This window comes from Filobasidium floriforme, assembly GCF_021052385.1.
Source record: "Filobasidium floriforme strain CBS 6241 chromosome Unknown HD553scaffold_1, whole genome shotgun sequence".
NCBI classification, from domain to species: Eukaryota; Fungi; Basidiomycota; class Tremellomycetes; order Filobasidiales; family Filobasidiaceae; genus Filobasidium; species Filobasidium floriforme.
In genome coordinates this window covers 384467-401015 of record NW_025763622.1, presented here as the reverse complement: position 1 = coordinate 401015, position 16549 = coordinate 384467, and the positions used below count along the sequence as shown (strand labels likewise).

The window sequence follows — 16549 nt, the reverse complement described above, 5'->3', positions numbered from 1 at the left end:
AAAAGTCCGGTGGGTGGTCGTCCATACAAGGCTCCCCCATAACGTCAAGTCGGGGAACGAAGAGGTCGCGGACTGGTCTGGAGACAGATCGAGTGACTAGGTCACACAGGCTGTCCGACGACGACGACGAAGAGGAAGATGAGGAAGACGAAGAGGATGATGTGGAAGGTGAGTTGAGACGCGTTGTGTTTAGACGTCTACATTGTCGTCTCGTATCTGAAGCCGAACTTCTTCGGTCTCTTGAATATATGTAGACTCCCCGAGTAAAGGAAAGGGGAAGAATAAGAAAGGGCCAACAACCCTTGAAAAACAAGAGAAGGCTTTGGCTCAAGGTGAGCCGATTAGACGTTCAGGATCACTTCGCGACTAGTCGATTGTACTTGAACACGCCTTTTGCTAAACTGTTTGACGTTTCATCGTACTAGCAGCCAAACAACAATTAAGAGGGGTCGCTAAGCCCGACGCATCGGCTCCCCGCGAGGACCACCAGGCCTACCTCGACAAATGGTGCGAGGTCTGGTACGACAAGGGCAAGGCGAATAATACCAATAAGCGGTATCTTCGACCTACCATTGCTACGTCGAATGAGCTTCGGGAGAAGAGCAAGGAGGCGGGGTCGATTTGGTGGACGTGGCGGTGCAGGTGAGTGTGTCTAGACGTTTAATTGTATTAGACGTCTAACCACATTAGACGTTCACGACTATTGATTGTTACTGACTAGCTCTGCGTGATTGTTGTTCAGATTTTGCCGCACCTATTATATTTTGAAATCGGTCGAGTTGGCCGGCTCGGGTTCCAGTTTGGAATACCACGCCGATCGTTGCAGGTCCAATCCGGCCAACGTCGACAAGGGTACTGGTCTGCAACAGACCACAATCGCGTCGACGACGATTTTGGGCCCGGCGGTCCGTGAATTGGAGACGAGGCATGCCATCGTCGCCTGGATCTCCAGGAACAACCACTCGTTCAGCGTAGTGGATCAGCCCGGTGTAAGTTATTTTGATCGCCAATCATGTTTTGCACGTTCAAATTTGCTGACGACTAGACGTCTACTTTTTGTACGTCTAGTTTAAGGAGATGTTTACTCGCTCCTATCCCGAGTTGAAATCAGTCCTCCCGTCCAGGAAGACGGTCGCCAGCGACCTCGCAAAAGTTCACAAAGTGAACGAGAAGAGGCTGCTTGGCCACTTTAAGGCTCACGATGGGGCCTTCCATATCGCCGTCGACGGCTGGACAGACCGTCGAAACAAAGCGTTCCTCGGCGTTCATTGTCATTGGAACGTGATTGAAGGGAGCGAGATTACGCCGAGGTCGATGTTGATCGACTTTATCGAGTGAGTCAAGATAGTCAAAATCTAGACGTCTAATATTTTACTGACACTCACAACAATAACAGCGCGAACGCCGCCCACACGGGTGATTATCTCGCCAATCTTTTGAGCAAGTCCCTGTGCGCTTGGGGCATTCAAGACCAGGTCATCTCCGTGATCTGCGACAACGCTTCCGCCAACGATGTGATGGTGAAGAAGTTGGCTTCGCATGAGTGGAAGAGGTTTGGTGAGGGAGGTCGTGTGCGATGTTTCGCACATGTTTTGAATCTGGTGGTCGGGGTTAGTAGATTTGAGTCGATCTTTTTTAGACGTCTAACTTGTTTAGACGTCTAATTTTGAACACGTTAAGTTGACCTGTCCTTTGACTTATAGGCGATCATCGAAGGGGCGACCGGCACGAAATGGTCGGACGACAAGTGGGAAGAGATGGTCCCAGATTTCGACCCTGAGATCGTCGCGGCCGACGCGTCTGTGATCGAGGAAATCGAGGAATTCCTCGATTTGGACGACCACGACGAGCACGACTTCGTCGTCGATCAACCGATCCTCGACAAGATCGCCTTGGCACGAGTACCGCAGACGCAACATGTCGTCCCGTCTCAGATCGCCGAGGTTTTGAAGGCTGCTGGTCGTGTCAAGGAGACCCCCAAGACGATCACCAAGGAGGAGACCAACGTGATCGCCACCGGCGTGGCCACCAAGGTCCGAGAGCACCAAGCTCTCATGGCGAGTGCTTTGGATAAGGTGAATCTTAATCTTCTATGTTTTGTGATTTGAACGTCTACTAACGTTTAATTATTACCAAACGTCTAATTATTTGGACGTCTAGTGCCGCTCTTTGGCAAAGCGATTGAGATGCCGATCGCTTTGGAGACGACGATGGGAGGCTGCTGCCGACGCGCTCTTCAGCGAGCGCAAGATTGAGACGGGGGCCAGGAAGATCCCCATGGACGTCCAAACGAGGTGGAACTCGACGTGGGAGACCATTAAGGCCTGCATCGAGAACGAGATCGTCGTGTGAGTTTAAACGTCTAACCGTCTAGTCGTCTAGTCGTCTCGACATTGATAGATATTGGACGCCTACCTTTGAATACAATCACACATAGCAAGAGGTTCTATACCCTCATGGAGGTCAAAGACCAACCGGAGGAGGAACGGTTGACGGCGGACGAGTTCACCGCCTTGAGACAGTTGGAGCCGGTCTTGAAGGTGAGTCTACTTGAACATCTAAACGTCTACAAATCTAGTCATTGATATACCCATACATACGTCAGCTCTTGAACGCTTGTACCAAGCGCTTCTCGACGGCTACGGAAGCCAAGGTCGACAAGGCCTTCATCGCCGGGGTGATCCCTGTCATGGACGCGATCACTGTCTCGTTCGACCAGTTGAAGTCGCAGCCTGGCGACGAGAAGGCGGCCGTCAAATACGGCATAAGGAGAGGTCAGCTGCTCCTTGACCGATATTACAGCAAGACGGACGAGAGCGTCTTGTACCGGATTGCTTTGCGTAAGTTCAGGTTGAACGACTAGTACGACTATTATTGGACGCATATGACGTCTAACTTTTATACGTTCATACCATCCAGTCCTCCATCCGGCATACCGACTCGCTTACATGAAGCGAGCACGTTGGCCCGAGGCGTGGCAGGAAGAAGCCAAGCGGCTTGGTCGGGAGATGTGGGAGAAGCACTACCGCCTCGCCCCCGAGCAGAAGGCCGCCGACCCAGGCGACCAGATGGTTAGTCGTTTGAACTTCGAACCTTGACATAGATATAATCGTCTATGATTCTAATACTGATGAGGCATTGTATACAGGAGTTTGATGAGCTTGATATGCTCATCGACAAGGCGGCCGCTACTCCCGTCGATGGACCGGACGAATTCGATTCGTTCATCATCGGGGCCAGGGCCGATGTCAAAGTCCCGCCGTTCAACGACTCGGCTTTGCTGTGGTGGGCTCATCAGCCCAAGTTGGGTGGACTAAGGTCCATGGCTTTGGATGTCCTTGGAACGCCAGGTGAGTTTTAACGTCTAGATGTCTGAACGCGACCAAAAATTAGACGTCTAAATTATTTACTACGTCATTGATATAGCCACTTCGGTCGACGTCGAGAGGGCTTTCTCGAAAGCCGGGTTGATGTTCTCGTCCCGAAGGACTCGATTGGACCCCGACACGTCCAAGGCACAGATGTGTGTCGGCGACTGGATGAAGCACGACTTCTTGTCGGAGAAGGCCTTTGTCGACTCCTTCAAGCAGCCGGGGAGGAAAACAACTGAGCGAAAGGTCGGAGGGGCGTTCAAGTCGGCCAAGAAGGCCGCCCCGAAAAAGAAGAAGACCACGGTCATTGAGCTCAGCGGTGACGAGGAGGATGTGAGCGACATGGATGTCGATTGATTTTGGGAGTCAGGGTTCGTCTTACGTTGGTTTGTTGTACAATAACGGGTTTTGGTCGTCGTCTCCTCTTTTTATATCAATACCTTGCCTTATGTTGAACTTTGCGATTGGAACGACCATGAAAGATTAGACGTCTAGTCGGCGTATAATAGTCGCCGACTAATATTGGACGCGACTAATTCGAGCCGTTCAAAGTTGACGACTAATTCCGGCCGAGCGAAAGTCAAATTAGTTGCGACTAACCAGGCGACTAGTAGTCGGCGACTAGTCTTGCCTACACTAGTCATGATACTGTTGCGGAGTAATCACATCACGGGGATTAAGGTAGATCCAGCCAAAACCTCCAGCAAGCTCACAATTTTGTCCCCCAATTAGCCGAGGGGTTTGAACGGCTTTGGAGGACATGGGCACACAAGCAAAGAGCCAATGCCACGGCTATCGATCCCAACATGTTGGCCAAACCCTGTTATAGCCGTCACATGACGCATTGCTATTCCCGCAAGAGACCCCCTCAGAGGCCTCCTCAGAGACACCTCTTGACATCCCCACAGGGTCTACTTGTACATCTCCTGTAGGTGCTTATTATAATAGGCTCATTGTATGTATATACCTCATCAGATATTACACCATTACCCTTAGACCTAGCCCGGTGTAGACTGTTAGTCCTCCTCCCTAATAAACCCCAGCAAGAACAGTGCGGGAAACAAGGCAAGCAAGTCGTCTCGCGGTAATGTCATGTTACTCAACGTTGACAGACTCGCCACTGCTTGCCTCTACTCTAGAAAATTACCTTTCTGTCAATCATACTACCATAGACTACTTTACACCTGTGTATTCTAGCCAATTACTAGGCATCACAAGTGAACCATAACTTGTAGTAGTTCTGAAGATATACAGCTGATTACTAGGGATCACAGGTAAGATAGCAGTACAATGTGTCCTGTTGACTTTGACCCATGTGCTGACCCCGCTTTCACCTTGGCCAGCAGACGCTACTATTGAGCAGGAAAATCAGAGACTGTTGTAGGTCCTTGCAATGAGGTGCTGACGAATTCCCTGCCGGCTCTACTTCCTTCCGATCATTGCCATCACGATTTTGAAGCTATACAAAAGCTACACGGAATGAGTTGTTGTGGTCTTTTCCACTTTGCCTATTAGATTACCCTTCGACAAGGCCACCCTTGCCTATCAGGAAATGCATTGTATTGTCGCTCTGCGGTCATGGGCTTCCTGGAAAGTACCTGGGGATTTCAGCAAAGGGTGGCCAATGTCTTGCATCATCATACCACAAGACGCATTCCGTCACAAAGCCGCGATCGACAAGATCAGGGACTGGGATCCAGGTTTTTGTTTCTTTGGGAACATGTCTTATTTTGGTATGACGGTTGTGCACAACCTACAGGTCAGCTGCACCTGGGCAAACAAAGATTCCGCCATTGACTTGTCATCCCCTGAGATTCGCCGTTGTCTAGTCGTTCCTTGTTCAGGTTGGCTTGCACACCAGTGGGGGCAACAACAAGCACATATTCATTGTCATGGCGCCGTTTGGTGAATACAAAGGCTGGCAACTGGTAGTTGGCAACCTGTTCAGGGCTACTGGACCCTTGACTATCGACCCAGCAGCTAATTATCTTTCAATGTTCCTGTATGGAACACACCATCATGCCGTTCAAAGCAGACCGTAGCGCAGTTATCCTGTCTACAAAGGACAACGCACTCAAGTCTGTCAAGACAAACGACACAGCCCCTAATCCCTATCTGGAAGACGCCGGACTCGAGACGGACTCGGATGAGGTCTAAGTTTGTTGTATGTCACGCAAACTGCCAGAACGGGGAATTGTTTGTTTGTTCGAGATGTGATTGTGTCATCAACACCGCAGTAAAATATGCGTCAAGGGAGTAACCTATTTGGAAGTGATATTCACAACAACTAGAGCATCCGGGGCACATCGCTCATAATGAGGGCGATACCAGATCAATGCCTGGACAGAGTCTACGCCACCACCGCGGCTTGTGTATGCAGATATGGCCTTCATGTTGTGCGCATCCATCATGATGTCAGCAGAACAAGCCACAGTCAATCTTTCATGCCAATTGATCTCTTCAGAGCCATGTCTTCGAGCCCAGAAGCATGTTTGTCAGTTTTGAGTTCTGTCAGTTTGAGTTCTGTGACTTGTTTGGCAATTTCAATCAGTCTCTTCAACTCTGCCACCTTAAAATGGCTATTCTTGGCCACGCTGTGCCATGATCAGGATAGATACTCCACAAAATGGGACGCGTCATCATGATCATTCTGATAACGCCGCTTCCTCTGAAGCTCTGTTCTTCAGCGCTGCAAATCGCCCGGTTATCCTTTAGCTCGTTCAAGGGTCCTTTAGGTCAAGCACTTCCGGCCAAAGAAGCGAGTGCAGGCTGTCACAAAAAGTTTGAGCCTGAATAGTGTTATAATGATCAATAATCTGTAGATCAACAACACCAACACCGTAAATACCAGGCAGCTTTATTGACACGTATACTATACACACCTGCTCCACCTAGGCCCCTCATTCATATATCATCGCTTGCTCAAGCATGTCCAGGACCCGCCAAGTCACAGCTGGCTTGCTGACGGTCAGCTTGTCAGGAGTCAAGATTGACATCAGGAGCAAATTACTTAGGGAAGACGCCTCAGGTAGGTGACCGCCTCTTTATACATTGCTGTGACCCTGGTCTACAATGTATGCCAGCCACTACACTCCTTCAGCTGATTAACAAATCAATAAAAACACCTAGAGTGGTCATGCAAGCTTGAAGAAGCTGGATACAGTCAAAGACATCAACTGTCTTAAGTACCTGTGGACAAAGAAGAGAGAGCATCACATATTTGTCACGGACCTTCTCTTGAGCTGCCGATCAAAGCCAATATCATTGTTATCACCATCATCCTCACAACCTTTTGACTAATATCCCTCTAGACACCGAGTTTCATCAAAGCCTTCATGCTACCTTGCTGCTTGTACCCTATCTGAATGGTGGAATATCTCTTCAACCTGTCAAACCCTGCCCCTCATGTCAGAGGAGTCGCGAGACCTCATGACAAGCCGCAGGAAGACAGATGGAAGCATATTGTTCTGTGCGTGTTGGATGGGCTGGCTGTATTGGATGGTGATGGAGCTGCAGCCAGGGATCTGGAGAGCCATGAGGAAATGGCTCATCAGCAGGAACTCCCATGGCTTACTTGGAACACCAGGCCATGCAGGACAAGCTAGAGCATTTGGCTATGTTGTAGTTTGTCATTCCTTCGGTCACCTTTCCTACCAAACCGCTAGCTGGTGCAAGGTTACAGAGTACCTCTATTCCAAAATAGATTGCGGCCTCTATGGTCAAGGAGGTGCAGCAGGACGAGAAGGCGGAGAAGGATGGGAAGGCGAAAAAGGAATGGAAGGCAAAGCAGGACAGAAAGGAGAAGGGGAAGCAGGGGAGGAACGACAAGGGGAAGGAGAGGGCATAGGTGTTATTTGATATTGGGTGTAAAACCATTAGGGCAGCATGAATATATACAAGACTCGCTTGTGTCCAGATTATGCATTTATTAATCTGTTTGTATAACACATCCACTTCTAATGTTCATGACCAGAAGAGCCTCTTGCACCATCACCTTGCCCTTGCTTGCATTGTTGTCCTTGCCGTCCCTTGCATCGTTACCCTCACCCTCTCTTGCATCGTCACCCTCTTTCTAACTAGGACCCGCCTCGGCAAGACCTCTGAGCGGTGGTCCTTTGTGACACTCTTGTTTGCAGCGCTTTGCATCTCATTCAATCAGGTCACATCATCCCGCTTCCTTGAGCTGTGAGGATTATCGAAGCTCCGAGAGGCGACTATCTAGGTATATAGGAAGATGATTGGTCTCCTGGAGATCTGTAACATTATCCAACAGCCAGTAAGCACAAGGGAGGAAGTGGTTCAACTTGACTGGACGGGATTGCAGAGGAACTTGGTGTGAGTTTTTCGTCGGGTTGCGCATATACACCAGGTAAGACACATTATGACGTCAAGTCATGCAAGTCACTTGTTTATTGACTAGAGTCGTTAGTCTGGTCACAAGAATTTATCCTTGATCAACCCGGAAGAGTTGTTCTGTTGTCAGGATTGACGATCAGGTTATGAGGATTGAAGCAAGTTTTTCTTTCAAGATTCTTTCTTAATGGCAGAACTGCCAACCCCATTTTCATCCATATGCTTTTGTCTAAGTCTTTCCCCACACCATCACCGCCAACGACCTCTGCTCTCCCCCCACTCCTGTCTTGGCCATTGGTTAGCCTTCTCAGCCTTCTCACCAGGCGAACACTGGCTGGCTGGGAAACATAAATCTGCATGAGAATCCATTGAGTGTGGTCTGCTCAAGGTGATGACGCTTTGGGCCGTATGGAATGTTCATGAAGTGGGTTGGAGTGATGTGATCGACTCTCTGATACATGTACAACGACTTCATGTCACTTTGTACACTGCTTCTTTGTGGCCGCAGCATACTCTACCTGTCCCTATGATGTGCCTAGATAACCAAGGGCTTTTGCTAGGGTGCCTGCTTGTAAAATGAAACTCTGAACCAGAGGGCTTGGCTTGTGACTCAGCATTCCGCCCTTGATTGACATCCACCAAGACTCGACAGTCAATGTTTTGCTGATTGGAGTGCAGGCCCACATTGCTGATGCAACCAGTAGTATTGGATCAGTCAAACTGAGAGACTGAGAGTCACTACGCATCTGTCATTGGACTGACCTTCCACATTCGATTGCCAAGCAAGGCATTCTAATACCATGTACGCAATGAAACAGAGTCCTGTGTCTGCCCAAGTCAGCCCGTTTGCATTCTTCCAGGGCTCTTTACCGACCAAATTCTGGAAAGTGTCTTGTGATGATCTTTAGCGCCCCAACACGACCAATTGTTTCTTGTAATGGGAAAATAGGTCAGGGGTTCCAACTTACAATTTGAGGAGAGCAAAAGTCAGCGTCAACATGGGCATGTGATTGTTGACCAAGCATGGTGATGCTCACTGAATGAAGCAACATGCCTGCAGCGCCACAAAGAGTACCAGCTGTCTGAATGAGGATCCACAGTCTGACTGGGAGGTAACACGCAGACTTCGGATTGTTCCGCCGGCTTCTTTCCCATGAGGCTATGCCAGATCCATATAGCAATGCGCCTCTCAATACAGGTTATGAGAGTCGATTGATCCAATGGAGGAGATGGCCGGTGCACCAGACCATATGGGGTGAGGGAGGGCAACTGCTTACTTGCACCATCCAACACACTTCATCTGATGTGGCCAACTTGTAGCATGGTTACAAACATTCTGCTATCCCATCTGACTATGAATATTACGCTTGTTCCTCCTGTTATAAAAGCAAGGTAGGACAGAACGTGAGAGGTACATTGTATCTGACTTCACCTAGATTGCTGTACTGTTCCCCAAGCCCTGTCACATGACCAATTCATGCTAAGTCTGTCTTACGTTCTTCTCTTGTTGCAATCTGTCTGTCATATTTGGGCAAGGTGGGAAATATGGATGGTTCATCCTCAAATGTCTTTGGATCGCCAATGTGTCATCTGTACCATGTATGGGTTCATTTTCTCTCTCTCTCTCTTAGGTATTATCTTTCGTTGCTTCTTAATATGACTCTTGTCTTCCCCAAGTTCAGTATGTCTACTGTTCCTTGTCCCAATCGGCGTGTCTATCTTTTGGGTAAGCAGACATCCGTTTGGCAATGATCAATTTCAATATATGTCCTTGTACCTGTTGACTCTGGTATAGACGGTGAGGTCAGATGGTTTGGAAACAACAATTTGTCTCCTATGTCATGCGTTGAATCATAAAAAGAGCTGGTACATTTATTAAATTGTCTTCGGTAGTCTTGTTACCTTTGCGCTTCCCAATCACACGTCAACCAATTGTTGTAGATAGACCCAAAGTTGTTGCAAATTGGTATGGTATGCAACCTTGGTAGATTCAGTTCTCAATTCAAGACAGAGATGGAATCATTTTGTGATTTGTGATTGCTTGGAATTGCTAGGATCATGAAAATACAGCACAATGTCCAAGGTATAGGGTACAAAGTACAAAGTGCATTGTACAGTCTACAAAGTATGTAATGTGAAACTATGGAGCATGTGACAGTTGCTTGTTACCAAGCAGTATCTCCTCCTGCTTCTATGGAGAAGTACAAGAGACGCACTAACAAGTGTAGAAAGGCTTGTCCCGGGACTAAGATACTAGTTCTCATGTGCATGTAAGAGCCAACAGCAGGCAAATATCGCGTGCATGGAATCAAGGCAGTACATTGAGAGGTGAAAGGAAAGTCTCGGTCTGCTATATAAGAATGAATTTTGAGAAGGAGGGCAAGTGGTGAGAAGAACGATGGGAGATGATCGTTTCATCACTTGCTATACCCAAATTCACATCAACTGCATCTCCACCTGCTGCAAACCAATACCAGCTCGGCCCCCACACAATGAACGATCTACAATCTACCACGTACAACGCACCATCTACAATGTACACCCTACAAAGGTATGATTTGCGCAATTGGCCTGTCCTCCCTGTATCATTGACCACCGCTTTGATTGTCACTCCAACTACCACCTTGATTACCTCCTATCCAATTGTTGCTTAGATCGTTGCATTATCCACCACTTTGACCGCCGCTTTGAACGCCAGCCCTTCCTCTTCAATTGGTAGCCTTCCTTCAAATTGTAAGTTGAACTCGCTCCATAGCCATAAGGAAGAGAAGTGGATCTGCTAGCATGAAGTTGTGAAGTAAGCCAACTCTTATATGAGAGAGGAGTAAATCTCACAACTGAATTTATAACCGGATATGTTGCAGTTATCTCAACACTGTCCTATTTGATGATTCTTGATATTTAAAGGTGCAAAGCTGGGAAGAGAAAGGGTGAATGGAATGAAGTGAAAGGGTGAAAGGAATGAAGCGAAAGGTAAAGGCAATGGGAATAACAGTAGTGATAAGAGGTCTGAGTCCTCATAGAAGAGAAAAGTCATGACCCATTCCTCCTTGTAGGCACTCCTAAATATATGTACAATCTCAGAGAATAGCATGTACCAAAACATGTGTCTGTAAACGCAAATATGCGACTGTAGATGTGAATACGTGACTGTAAATGCAATGATGCGCCTTAGGCCGTCTTAGGTTGCTAGCATCCTGTGGTTTCTTCAGGACTTGTGTAGGGTGGTAGATAGATAAATGAGTGTGATAGCAGATGAACTACATGATACAAAGCTGGTTGTAGTAGTTAAACATTGCCTATAGTATCCTATAAGTACCTGCTCTGCCGGGGTCACTGGAGGAATATCCGTTCAGCAACACATATAGTCATACCTCGCATGGCTATAACAGGTTGCACAAATGTGTTTGCAGACACAGATGCGTAATTGTAGTTTTAAAGTTGAGATTCTGGTCACAAGTTGTGATCACAGTTGCAACCTTATATAAGCTGACGCCTTATGACCGGCTAACTAGTGACTGTTTACACCGCGCTGCGAGCCTCATTCAAGTCGTTCGGTGATGCACCCCGCTGCCACTAGGCTTGACTAGAAGCGACAAGAATTGCCCAGTCGGGTATTGTATCAAATGCCTTTCGACACCAAGGTGAGAGGAATCTTAGCAAAATCGCGAGATCGTGCTCTCCAAATCAAGCCATCGAATTTGCTGCAAACTGGCCGGTGCTCTCCTCTCCATTTATGACCGGCTGTGACTCGTGCGTGATCCGGATATACACAAAGCTCGAGTTAGTAGCTGATACAATAGTTGAGAAGGTGATGATAACACTGGCCAGGTCTGCCTTCTGAGATCAGCGGAAGATAATCGGGTTTGCTTGATCTGCTGGTCGCAGTGCACATGTCATTACGGCTGAGGATTGCTTATACATTTTCTTCAATTTCTTCAGCACGTTGGTATCGTACACCTATACGTTCGCCGCATCCCGCACAATCTATGAGATCGTGTCCACTCTCCAGCTCTTCTTCCGTGATCACAAGTTCATGACTGCACCGGCAAGGATGCGAATAGTATGCTACGTCAGTAGCAGTTGTCGGCCGATCCGGGGTTTCGGGCGGCTCGTGGAAATCGAATTCGTCAAGCGAGATTTCTCTCGTCGCGGGCTTTGAGGACCCGATCGTCGGCAGAAGACTTGCACCTGCAAGGGTGCAACAGGGTAGTCAGTTTCGCATTGAGCATGCTTTAGTAGCTGCACGATGCCCACTGTGAGATCGTTGGGCGATATAAGCGAGACGAGCTTCAGGGTTTGAAAGGACGCGATACGCCTCAAAAACGAGTTGCAGGCGTTGCGCTTTCAAGTCATCTTCAGACTGTATTGTCGTGCCCGGCCCAGTCCTCGCCTCGGTATTGTGCTTATCAGGATGAAGCTGCGGTGCGGGAGAGGATCAGAATTTGGCTTTGACATCACCTTGTGCACCAGAACGAACTGACCTGGACCATCAATCCTCTGTAAGCCCTTTTGATCTCCTGCTCGTTCGCGCTTGGCGAGACGCCCATTACCGAGAAATAGTCGGCAGCTTCCACACCTTCCGATGTGCGATTTCCTAGACTTGGCTGGACATCCTCCACAGCGGGGTCAGACGGTAGCGTGGGCGACCCGGGTTGCTCTTCAAACTGATCAGACATCGACCCTTCCGAATTCAGGGTCGAGCCAGAATCGCCCACCGGGACACTCTCATCGTTGTTCTGCTCCGCCAGTGGCGAGTCGGGTTCAAGAGCCAAGGCTTCGGCTTTAGCGTCTAGCATCTGTTCGCTTTCTGCCAAGACAACAGGAGTGGCTTCTGTTGCTTTCTGACGATTATCTCTCCGAAGGAAGTTGTTGAAAGAGGCGCTCATTTGCGTTGCCTTCTTTGGCACGGCTTTCGCCCTCACTAGCGTTAGAAGATCGTAGACTGGGGATGGTAGATCGTCCCCCGTTAATTTGCCCAGACCTTCAACGAGGAACGCTGCGTCTGCCTCCATTCTGCACAATTCGGCCCGATCGGATTTTTTTTTTCGAACATTCAGCCCAAATCGCAAGCACTGACAGTCATAGCCCAAGCAACTCGCCTTCGCTTGGCCGCGTCTGAGCGCAACTCGTATTGACTGAATTCTGACCCGATGCGCTGACGAATGGCTTCGACAACCTGCAGCATGATCCCATTCACGGTAGCTTTCGCCAAATATTTGGAAAGTACCTTGTGCAGTGTTGTCGACTCTTTCACGAGCAGCTCGGCGTATCCATTCACGCTGTCAGAAGATATAGACTCCCAATCAATTGCCTATGGGAAGGCGACATCAGCTATTTCAGCGCGCGATCAGCGTCGATTCGAAGACTCGCCTTGAGTGTATTCAAGTGGATTTGCAGGCGGTCCGCCATGATCGCGACCAATTTGGAATGCACCTCATATTGATGCTCTTGGAAATCCTGGACAAGTTCGAGGGTTAGCGCGATTCACACGCGAGGCCTCGTTGACTTACACGTTTCAACTTGTCGAATTCGATAAGCATGATGGCTTGTTTAGTGTTGAGGTGACGTCTGATGCACTCTCGCACATATGGTATCAACGTGATCATCACGGAGAGGGACTGCGATGCAAGGGCTGTATATATATATATATCAAGTAAGCAGAAGTACAGAGCATCGCTACCAACGAACTTGCTGCACGTACCAAGATGCTTTGCGGTGATGTTTTTCAACCCTGCGGATCGCATCGCACCAGCGCCTAGAACAACTTGACAGGTCCTGGAATTGAATGCCTGCTAGATCCAGGTAATCAGACCTTTCTGTTCACTGAGTTATCTCTCGGAGCGGCTTGCCTTGAGAAATTCGACTATCTTCGCCATGACGTCTGTTGCGATACTATCCAGATCGACGAGCAGTCGCATATACGAAATGAGCATGTCAAGGGTTTTTATCGTAGCGGGAACCAGAATGAAGGTCTGATCTTCAACATCGAGTGATTTAGCCGGCGAGCTGGACATGACTGCCATCGGATCGACCTGATGATTTTCGTCGCTACTGCCAGATTCGGGTTCCTTTGTTGGCTGTTTGGTCGCGGACAAGACAAGATTGCCTATCTCATGGCAAGTAACACCAGGAATATCTGCCTGGGACCATTGTTCATCCTCTACATGTTTCGCCGCTGCTTGCAAGCGCTGATTGTGGAATGCCGACAGGAATGATCTGGCCTAGACTGGGAGTTCAGTATCTCGAGTGAAGTTCCGCACTTCGCCTCTACCCACTTGGTTTGTGAGCGAGGCTCTTAGCGGAGATATCATCTGACCCGCTAGAATCTCGGTTTGCACGATAAAGTCGCGACTCCGCGAGACTATCGCTGTGAATTCCTCGCCGGTCAGATCGGCGTGAGCGGAAGATCTCGCCGCAAGTATCTTGGCAGATCTGGCGTTCGCGAGTATACAGCTGTCGATCAAGACGTTCTGGAGATCCTCGTCAAGGTTGTAATGGTCGTCAAGAATTGGGCCAGGGAATATTGCGATCGATCCGGAAATCCCCGTCTCGCTGTTTGCAGACGCCCTGTATACCTCCCGCCGGTGGTCAGATGATAATCTTCGTGAAGCTATTACGACTCGCGACTGACACTTTCAGCAATTGCTCTGAAAGCTGCCGGTTGTCCTCTCGAACGCTGCGCAGGAGTTGTAGCATAGTGTCGTACATTCGAGTACACAAGTCAAAGAAAGCTTGGTGTGTCATGGACTTGAGTGCGAGTCCGAGGCTGGTGCTGTATTGTCCTGCTGTCAATCCGGGGTAGCGCCTGGTCACATATGCACAAGGTCTTACCTCTTTATTTCCAGAGCGACATCAGCGTCATCTTCGGGCAAAACGTCTTCGAACTGCAGGTGCTGCTTTCACACCGCGAGGTGAGATAGGAAGCGAACGGGCAACGCTTGCAGGAACCTACTTTCCGCATTCCTTCCCGGACCACCTTGAGACATGCAATTCGCCAAAGTCCAACGATGTCACCAACGGAGCCACCGCATCGAACGAAAGCGCGAAATATCGGTTGAGCGAGCGAGATTGGCATTGGCGTATCCGGTGTCAGTCCTCGATTCCCCTCCAGTCTTGCCGCCTGGCTTTCGATAGCAGAGTTGAAATGTTGAGAAAGAGATACCTTTATTTCTGATCTCATACTATCGATCATCGGCTTCAAGCTGCTGATTACATCTTGTATCGACGACAGAGATGCGAGCGCGAGAGGCGTCAGTCTTTCCCGGCTCTCGGCTCTTGCGATCGCTGGTATGTCTCCGTTCATGTCCTCCGATATTTCTGGGAGGGCCGGAAGGGAAGAGTTCGCTCCACGGGTGTGCGGCTCACGCTGGGCAGCCGAAGTTTGTTGGTTGATCGCTGTCTCGGTTCCGTTGTGCCTCGAACACCACTGCTGCAATTCAGTTAAAGCGTCAAGTGCACCCGTCCAATCCTGGTTCTGACTCAATTGTCGAGCCAAATACACTGAGTCGACCGCTCCTTGTATGGCTGCCAAGCCGGAAGAGACCCGTCTACATTGATCCAGGTCGTGCTGAGTTTCGGCGACGAGCAGGCCGTGCAGCGGGACCCTGTTATCGAGGTCTGAGAGAGTCGCTTGCAGACTAGTGATCTGCTCTAGACATATAGCCGACTCAGATGTGAGATGTTGTAGGTTGGTCAAGGCGGAAAAGAACATCGGCGCTCTCTGAGAAACTTCCCGGACCAAATGCGTCTCCAAAACGTCAAGATGATCCGATAACATGTGGACAACGGCAGCGTCGTCCGCCGGAGCAGCCTGTGCTTCCAGGCCCCGAGTCAGGCTTTCCCAAATCAAAGGGTTTCCGAGGTCGAAGTCATCCCGAAAGAAAAGGGTCGGTATCCCAGTGGTGTCTAGAAAGCCTTGCTCGCTGCTGGAGGCGTAGGGACCGCCGGGTTTGAGCGCTTTGTGGTCATCAATCTGTATGGGGCTTGAAGCCGCATCCACATAGTTCTGCCAGAGAGAATTCGACAAAGGCGAAGGGTCCGGTCCAGCCAAATTTTCCAGATATGCAGCGTAGAAAGATGCAGGAGGCGCTTTAGCGAAAGTCTGCGCATTGATCGCTCTTCCAGGAAGCGGTTTCCGAGACGGTCGGAGCGGAGCAGGTGTTGCGTTGGGCAGAGCGATCACGGCAGATATATCTTATTGTGAGAACGGTGCCAAATCGGTTAGAACAACAAGGATACACTGCTCACAACAGCTTTCACTCACTAGAAAAGGGACGCGGGCCCCGACCGTTAGTTTGATCCAGTTGAGCAGTATGGGCAGAACCGAGATCGGCTTTCCAACTCGTCAGGTTGAATGGGCTCGAAGCACTCTCGGAGTCCTGAGGATCATGCGCCGATTCTCCAGGAAATTCTGTTGCACCGCCGATCGGGCCATAGCCCCATTCATCCTCCTCGTTATCCGGAACTGTACTGAATCCATCCAAGCTGTCTGATCGCGACGTCTCTCTCAGCATCTCGGATTCGGCAGCAAGTCCTCCCCTCATTTTAGCAGCGATAGCTCGCGAGTCCGCATGTATCCATTCGGAGCGGTCGTAGTTTCGATCACTCCATACGAGCTGTGATATTGATTGTACGAGTCTTGCGATCTTGCGGTAGGATGAAGCCCACCCACTGCAGCAGTTCAAGGGATGCCGGGCATGAGAGCTGGACCGTTATTTGCTCCCGGGCCGGAGGCAAATGCTCATTTGAATATGCATTTTCATACCCAACCAGCGAAACTCACACTCCCTGTACGATGAGAGCAGCCAAGTTGTACATCTCTT

At 49.3% G+C, this 16549-nt stretch overlaps 1 protein-coding gene across 1 annotated transcript; it reads right to left on the bottom strand.

Annotated features, from left to right (window-relative positions):
- Window positions 1–11417: 11417 nt before the first annotated feature.
- Window positions 11418–16340, bottom strand: HD553DRAFT_302244 (Vps54-like protein-domain-containing protein). Its single transcript, XM_046178719.1, has 14 exons — window positions 15991–16340; window positions 14680–15920; window positions 14559–14620; window positions 14359–14499; window positions 14003–14294; window positions 13577–13948; window positions 13429–13516; window positions 13238–13359; window positions 13098–13184; window positions 12827–13038; window positions 12209–12740; window positions 11982–12144; window positions 11539–11915; window positions 11418–11480 (listed from the first exon to the last, which is right to left on the bottom strand). The coding sequence occupies exons 1-13, from the start codon at window positions 16268–16270 to the stop codon at window positions 11641–11643; spliced, it is 3867 nt and encodes a 1288-aa protein (XP_046040006.1). The 5' UTR covers window positions 16271–16340; the 3' UTR covers window positions 11418–11480; window positions 11539–11640.
- Between the last annotated feature and the right edge of the window lie 209 nt (window positions 16341–16549).